Source organism: Nicotiana tabacum, chromosome 9 (genome assembly GCF_000715075.1).
Source record: "Nicotiana tabacum cultivar K326 chromosome 9, ASM71507v2, whole genome shotgun sequence".
Taxonomy (NCBI): Eukaryota; Viridiplantae; Streptophyta; class Magnoliopsida; order Solanales; family Solanaceae; genus Nicotiana; species Nicotiana tabacum.
This window is the reverse complement of record NC_134088.1, coordinates 125,817,656-125,825,996: the sequence shown is the minus strand read 5'-3', so window position 1 is coordinate 125,825,996 and position 8,341 is coordinate 125,817,656. Positions and strand designations below refer to the sequence as shown.

Below are 8,341 nucleotides of genomic sequence, written 5' to 3'. Positions count from 1 at the left end.
ATTAAAAATAAAAAGAAACACAATGTTGAAGAAGTTCAGTTCCACGGAAGGTGAAAGTGTTGAGCTAATGGACTACTTGGCTTCTAAGACAAAGCACAAATAGTTACACATAGCAGTAGCAGTTATTTATTTAATTTGTTCGTTTGGTCCATTTTGTATATTGGGTTGTTTTTGTAGTAGTTGTATTTAGTGGTCACAGTATTGCCGGGTTGGTAATTTTAGGCCCAGACTATAAATAGAGTATGGTGGCTTTTCGTAAGACCCATCGGGTCATTATTCTTTATATTTTCAAAGACAGATAATAAAATAGAGCTTTTTCTCTTTGAAGATACATTCGAAACCCTAATCAAATCCCTTCAATTTCTGCTCATCTCACAATGTTTTCATGGTATTAGAGCGGTGATTCTGGTGCATCTCGTGCTGCTTGTTCTTCCGATCCTACCCCGGTCAAGTTTGGTTGTGTTTTCTTGTCTTCGATTGTTTGAAAAATCGGAGATTTTTCTTTCAAAAGGAGCGAAATTTTTGTCGATCTATGCTCTACACCAGCGTTGGGGGTTATTTTCCGGCTTTTTGGGTTGAGGCTCGACAAGTGTTCACGACTCTGATTTGCTCGGTGTTTGGAGCTAGGGTTACATATGTTTTCCTTCATTTGAAGGCCGTTCTTCTCCTGTAGCGAAGAAGTTGGGTAAATTCTTTCCTCTTCTTATGTTTGGGACTGCTGTATGTAGGATTTTTCTTGAAATCTTTGTTGCAATTTTGTTCCCTGTACTCGTCGTTTTGTCGATACTGTGTGATAGCCATGGGATCCACTGATACATTTTCTCCTGATCCTTCAAGTCCCCTGTTTGTACATTCCTCTGATATTCCTGGTATTTCGTTAGTTCCTGCTCCTTTTTCGGGTAGTGGTCTTGGGGGTTGGAGAAGGAAGATTATAGTTGCTTTATCTGCTAAAAACAAGATAACTTTTGTTGAGGGTACATGTCCCTGACCTGTTACTGCTGGGTCTGAACAAAAATTATGGGATAGGTGCAACAACATGGTAATATCATAGTTGACAACCTCATTATCCCCTAAGATAGCTGTAAGTGTGCAGTACTCTGAGACTGCTCAGAGTATTTAAGTGCAATTACAAACTAGGTATGGGACTGCAAATAGGATAAAAATATTTGAACTAAAAAGGGAACTTGCCTATACTTCCCAGGGTACATTAGTCATAGCCTCATACTTCAATAAATTAAAGATGTTATGGGATGAGTTGGGAGTAATGTGTACTAACCATGAGCAAAGATGTACTTGTGTTGCAAAGCTTGGTATTCTGCAAGTGGATGAGGATAATAGGCTATTTCAGTTCCTCATGGGGTTGAATGAAACATATATGGGGGTAAGGAGCAATCTTCTTATGATGCAACCTCTACCTAGCCTTGATAGTGCTTATAACATCCTTCTTAATGATGAAAAACAAAGGCAAGTCCAGTCCAACTCTCTGTTCAATCCTAACTCTATGTCCTTCAATGTTAGTACACAAATTAAGCCTGGCTTTGGTTTTGGTTTCAACCTTAGTGCCACTTCCAATCTTCCTCCTCCCAGACCATATGCACCAAGAATTAACTTTGATCAGAATAGAGCACCTTGTTCTGTAAATATTGTAAGAAATCTGGATATTTGGTTGACAAGTGTTATAAACTCCATGGGTATCCACATAATCCCAAGTTTAACAAGGGTAAAAAGGTTGCAACTCATGTATCTGCTGCATCACCTACTAACTCTGAAGGCAGTGTTCTTGAACCTGCTTGCACTTTAGATGAGGGAATCAATGCTGCTTCCAATGTTGATGGTCAGGGATTCATTATCCCCGGTCTGAGCAAGCAGCAATATGATCAGTTGATGAATTTGTTACAACAGTCTCAGCTAGGGTATTCTTCCAATACTCAAGCCAATCTCATGTGCGCTGCTAATTTTGCTGGTACTTTGTTAACTGAAACCCCAGTTTCTGATTCTTTACTTTGTTTGCTTACTCAAATTAATTCTGTCACCTGGATAATAGATTCAGGTGCTTCTGATCATATGACTTCTAATAAAGAACTACTTTTTGATATTATACCTTTAACTATTCGTTACCTTGTAACTCTTCCTAATGGATACAAAGTGAAGGTGACCTCCACTGGTTTTTTTGCTTTGACCCCTTCAATCATACTTCATAATGTGTTGTTCATTCCTTCTTTTCAATACAACTTAATTTCTGTTCATAAGCTAATCAAACAACTATATTGCATAGTGTTATTCACTTCTACTTCTTGTCTGTTGCACATGTTACATGCCCCTTCTCTAAATATGCCTCTGGATCTTGGTAAAGAGGAGGATGGCCCGTATAAGTTCACTTGAGTGCAACCATTAGATTCTTCAATTTTGTAGTTCCAATTCATGCAACACTGTTCATGTATGCCCTGTAGTTGAATCTTGCAAATCTGTTTTTCCTTCTAGTTCTAAGAATGTTTCCAGTACTAGTTCCTCTTTGTGTAATAATGCTGCTATGAATGATATGAACTTTAATTGGCATTAAAGATTGGCACACATTCCTTTTGCAAATATGAGACATATTTCTGCTTTGTCTTCTTTTCTTTCTTCTAGGCAATCTTTTCCTTGTTTTGTTTGTCCTATGGCTAGACAAACTAGACTTCCTTTTCCTTATAGCTCAATTTGTACAACCAGACCTTTTCAATTGATTCATATTGATACCTACTTCTTCTGGTTCAAGGTACTTCCTTACCATTGTTGATGACTTTTCCACGGCCACTTGGACTCATTTACTGGGTTCAAAAAGCAATGATTTCTCTATGATCAAGGCTTTCTTAGCCATGGTCCAAACCCAGTTCAATGCAAACGTTCAAACTATTAGAAGTGTTAATACTTTGGAATTAGGCTCCAGCAATGCTGGTTCTTCTTTATTCAGTCAACTTGGTATCACAAACTACCTGTCCTCACACCCCACAGCAAAGCAGGGTTGCTGAAAGAAAATACAGAATACTTCTTGAAGCCTGTAGAGCCTTATTGTTTCAATCCAAATTACCTGTCACCTTTTGGAGAGATTGTCTTCTCACTGCTACATACTTGTTAAACAAAATTCCATCCAGAATCCTTAGAAGTAAGTCACCTTATGAGTTTCTATATGGGCAACCTCCCAGTTATTCTCACTTGAAGACCTTTGGTTGCCTGGCTTATGCCACTATTTCTATTCCTCAAAGAGATAAGCTGCATCCTAGGGCCATTCCATGTGTCTTTGTAGGTTATCCTTTTGCTAAAAGAGATACAAGCTATACAACTTAGACACTAAGAATTGCTTTGTCTCTAGGGATGTCATTTTTCATGAAACATGTTTCCTATTTTCTACTCCTATTCCTTCTTTTCCTTCCTCTTTCCCATGTCCTCTACCTTCTTCTGCCCTTTATCAGGACCCTATGCCTTTTCCTCCTCCTGTTCCTTCTTCTTCTCCTATTCCTCCTGCCTCTCCTACCTTTGATGTATCTTCACCTTCTACTTCTCCTCTGCATTCTCCTTTAGAACCTTTTCATCCTGATGTGTCCTCTCCTTCATCTATCCTTCCTCCTTCCCCAGCACTTAGAAAATCTTCCAGGCAGTACACTACTCTTTTTTACTTGAAGGATTATATTTGTCAGCTTCCTTCCTTTTCTAGTTCTTCCTCTTTACCACCCGTGGAAACTGAACCTTTCAGCTACTCTCAAGCTACCTCAGTTCCAGCCTGGCAAGATGCCATGAATAAGAAATTTGATGCCGTGGATGCTAATCGCACTTGGGACATTGTGCCCCCACCTTCTGGTAAGAAACCTATAGGTTGCAAATGGGTCTATAAAATCAAGTACAAAGATGATGGGAGTGTGGAGAGGTACAAGGCTAGACTTGTCATTTGGGGGGATACTCAGGTTGAGGGAGTTAACTTCACAGAAACCTTTTCTCCTGTCATCAAAATGTCCACTGTTAAATGCTTAGTAGTTGTGGCTATCAAGCACAGTTGGTTTCTTTCCCAATTATATGTCAACAATGCTTTCCTTCATGGAAACCTAGATGAGGAGGTCTACATGAAGTTACCCCAAGGTTTGAATATTTCTGCTCTCTCTGGTTCTGCCCCTTTTGTGTGCAAATTGAGGAAGTCTCTCTATGGGTTAAGACATGCATCAAGGCAGTGGTATGCCAAGCTATATCAAGCTCTCTATTCCAGGGGATATACTCACTCACTCAATGACTATTCCTTGGTCATCAAGGGCGCTCCGAGCAACCTGGTCCTATTAGCAGTTTATGTGGATGACATCATCATTACTGGGGATGACAATGCTGAAATTTCTGCCTTAAAGCAGTTTTTGGATGCTCAGTTTAAAATAAAGGACTTGGGCTGCTTACACTACTTCTTGGGTATTGAGGTTTCTACTATCTCTGGTGGGGTTATTCTAAATAAGAAGAAGTTTGTTTCTGATCTACTTCAGCAATTTGACTGTACTGTCGTGTCCCTGTTGTATGTCCTTTAGAGCTCAATTGTAAGTTGCATGCAGATGCTGGTGATTTGTTACCTTTCCCTGATCAATATAGAAGTTTGGTGGGCAAGCGTCTTTTTCTTACACATACACAACCTGATATCTGCTTTGATGTACAACATTTGAGTCAATTCTTGAAGAGTCCCAAGGTTTCACACATGACTGTTGCACTCCATGTGTTGAGATATCTCAAAGGGACTGTGGATTTAGGACTGTTTTACTCAGCTTCTCCTAACTTTTGTATCCATGCATATTCAGATAGTGACTGGGCTGCCTGCCCTGACCCTCGGGTTTTGTGTTATTTTGGGTGGTTGTCTCATTAGTTGAAAATCCAAAAAGCAGCCAGTTATTTCTTTATCTTCTGCTGAGGCTGAATATAGGGCCCTTAGTAAAGTAGTTGCTGAGCTTACTTGGTTTTCCAGGCTACTGTCTGATTTTGGTCTCACTATTTCTCTTTCCATTTCTGTCTTCTGTGATAATCAAGATGCTTTGTACATTGCCAGGAACCCTATTTTTCATGAACGAACCAAGCACATCGAAGTTGATTGTCATTTCATCTGAACCAAGCTTCACGATTGTCTGATTCACCTTTCTCATTTGATTACCTCTCAACAGCTGGCTGATATTCTCAATAAGCCTCTCCCTGGTACCCTCCATCATCATTTCTTGGGCAAGTTGAAGGTGGTCTCCCCCTCCAAATTGAGGGGTGGGGTGGGGGGTGGGGGTGTTGAGCTAATGGAGTACTTGGCTTCTAAGCCAAATCATAAATGGTTACACATAGCAGTAGCAGTTGTTTATTTAATTTGTTCATTTGGGCCATTTTATATATTAGGCTATTTTTGTAGTAATTGTATTTAGTGGTCGCAGTATTGCCGGGTTGGCAGTTTTATGCCTAGACTATAAATAGAGTATGGTGGCTTTTTGTAAGACCCATTGAGTCATTATTCTTTACATTTTTAAAGACAGATAATAAAATAGAGCTTTTTCTCTCCGAAGATACATTCGAACCCTAATCAAATCCCTTCATGTTCTGCTCATCTCACAATGTTTTCAGAAAGCTCGGGTGGATGGTTTTAAGTGAAACAAAAATCCCAAAGCCTGCACCTAAATCTCCCTAAAAAAAGCCACCATTTTTTCCTTTGCAAATTAAAAAGATCCTTTTTATGATATACTTCTCACCTTCTTTAACATAAATAGGGAATATTGTTTCCTTTGCAAATTAAAAAGATCCTTTTTATGATATACTTCTCAACTTCTTTAACGTAAATAGGGACAAAGGTAAAAACTAAATCATAACCTTTTGAAAATATATGGACACATATAAATAATCTAAGATTAGCATTAAGAACCACGAGAGGAACCTCCGGCGAAGAAGAATCCTACACGGAACACACATATTAGCAGAGGCGTATCCAGAATTTTAATAACATGGGTACACCATTATCTTTAATATAAATGTTTGGTTCGATTATGTAAAATTTACGGTGATAACAAGTTGACAAGCAAACTATATTAATATTATATTCACAAAAAATATCATTCACTTTACAATTGTCCTCGACGAGTTTTCATACTTTGAAAACGGTCGATAATAGCATCATTACTTACAGTTTTAAATATCTTACGTTCTATATAGCAAACTAAAAAATCATTGAGAAAATCATCATCCATCCTATTACGTAGATCATTTTTGATGTACTTCATTGATGAGAATGCTCTTTCAACGCTTGCAGTAGCAACAAGTATAAGTAAAGTTAACTTCACAAGCAAATATATAAGTGACCAAATAAGATCCTATTTTTTCTCTATCATCACTCTAGCAAAATCCTTAATCCCCTTCAGGTTAAGAAATCTGCTATCACACTTTTGAGCATAGACAGTGAAACTATCAAATTGGAAACCGAGTTCTCGAAGTTTGTTATCACCAAATTTACTTGGATAATACTCTGCCAACTTCATTATCTTGTCCTTATCAAAATTAGCAAATGAATCAATCAGATTCAAACTGGCCATACCAAGTAGTAAGTCAGTAGTCACAACATCAAAACGATCATTAAGCTCTTGAAATTCCAAATCAATAACCGTATAAAATACTTCCACACGAAAGTGATGTAAATATGAAACTTCGGACCTCTTACTCTTCGACTTTCCTAGAGTATAGTCTTCATCCATTTTGGGAATTAGAATATCATGGTTACTACAAAATGAGCACACCTCATCCAACAAAGAGTTCCATTCAGTTTCTCTCATCATTTGCAATCTTTTCTTCGCAAGGTAAAGCACTCCCATAACATTAACAATATATTGTTCTTTCTTTTGTAAAGCTTTGTTCAATTCATTTGTAAATAACAACACCTTAAACATCAAGTGCAACATAAAAATAAATCCAAATTCTTGATTCTGGCTCAAAAGATTTCCCACTGCAAATCTATCAAAATGATATAGAAAGTCACGCTTTATATCTTTAAGCACATTAACAATTAAAGGAAATAAAACAATCAAATTGTCCAAAGTTTTATAATGAGACCCCCAACGAGTATCACCCGATCATTGGAGGCCACGTTCTTGATTCAAACCTTGCCCCGTATAGGCTTCTCCAAATTTAAGAAACTCTTCCAACTTATCTGCTTGATGTTGTCGAAGTGACTCCATGCGCTAAAATGAAGATCCAATAGTATTCAAAATATTAGTAACAACATAAAATAAATTATCCACATCCGAATGATTTTAAAGAGCTACAAGTGCTAGTTGCAATTGATGAGCAAAACAGTGAATACAATATGCAGAGGGAGTATCTTGCAAAATTAAAGACTTGAGACCACTTATTTTTCCTTGCATATTACTAGCTCCATCATAGCCCTATCCACATATCTTGGATCTACTTAATGAATGATCCAAAAGCAAAGAATAAATTACTTTTTGTAGTGATGAGGAAGAAGTATCATCCACGTGGACAATACCTAAGAATCGCTCTATCACCGTTCCACTTTTGTTGACATATCACAAAATTAAGGCCATTTGTCCCTTATGTGAGACGTTCTTTGATTCATCAACTAATATTGCAAAATAATCACCATCCAAATCTTCAATGATAGCTTTAGTTGTTTCTTTAGAATAAGCCTCCACAATCTTTTTTTGAATTGTTGGATAAATTATCATATCATTTTGTGGAGCATAACGTAATATTACTCTTCTCACATCCGGATGCCGATCTCTGTGCCATTCCAAAAGTTCAAGAAAGCCACCTTTATATTCAGATTCTTCACTTTTATCATGTCCACGAAATGTAAATCCCGAAATTAAAAGAAACCTTGCCACATCAATTGAGGCATTTAAGCGCATTCAGTAATAACCTTTTACTTTTTCACTTTTCTTGTCACAAGAAGATTGAATCGATTGACGTTGATTTATCAAATCTAGCATCCTATTGAAGCATTTGTGATGGATACTATTTACTTCGCCAACATGTGCTTTGAATCTTTCCACACCCTTGTTCTAACCCCTAAAATCATCTTTTGTAAATACATCCCCTGCATTGCCACAGCTTTCAATTTCACTCTTGAATAAATAACAACACATACAACATGCCACATCTCCTTTTATGCTATACTCCAACTATTGAGAATATGGTCCCCTAAACCAAGTGGTACTAAATTGATGCATTTTACTCCCAATCTTAGTTTTCGGAAAAGCATGACCAATCGGTTGACAAGGCCCTTTGTTTATATAATATCTCCTCACTTTATCTCTAATATTAGGATCATAATTAGAAATTGGTATTCTTTCTTTGGGATCCG

General features: G+C 37.6%; 1 protein-coding gene and 1 long non-coding RNA gene across 2 annotated transcripts; one reads left to right on the top strand and one right to left on the bottom strand.

Moving 5' to 3' along the window:
- The first annotated feature begins 228 nt into the window (after positions 1 to 228).
- LOC142164308 (uncharacterized) lies at positions 229 to 5,539 on the top strand. Its single transcript, XR_012695094.1, has 2 exons — positions 229 to 680; positions 5,048 to 5,539. It is a non-coding gene; the product is annotated as an uncharacterized LOC142164308 (long non-coding RNA).
- Positions 5,540 to 6,338: 799 nt separating this feature from the next.
- Positions 6,339 to 7,886, bottom strand: LOC107786529 (uncharacterized). Its single transcript, XM_075221325.1, has 3 exons — positions 7,581 to 7,886; positions 7,121 to 7,199; positions 6,339 to 7,006 (listed from the first exon to the last, which is right to left on the bottom strand). Exons 1-3 carry the CDS (start codon positions 7,884 to 7,886, stop codon positions 6,339 to 6,341), a joined length of 1,053 nt encoding a protein of 350 aa, XP_075077426.1.
- Between the last annotated feature and the right edge of the window lie 455 nt (positions 7,887 to 8,341).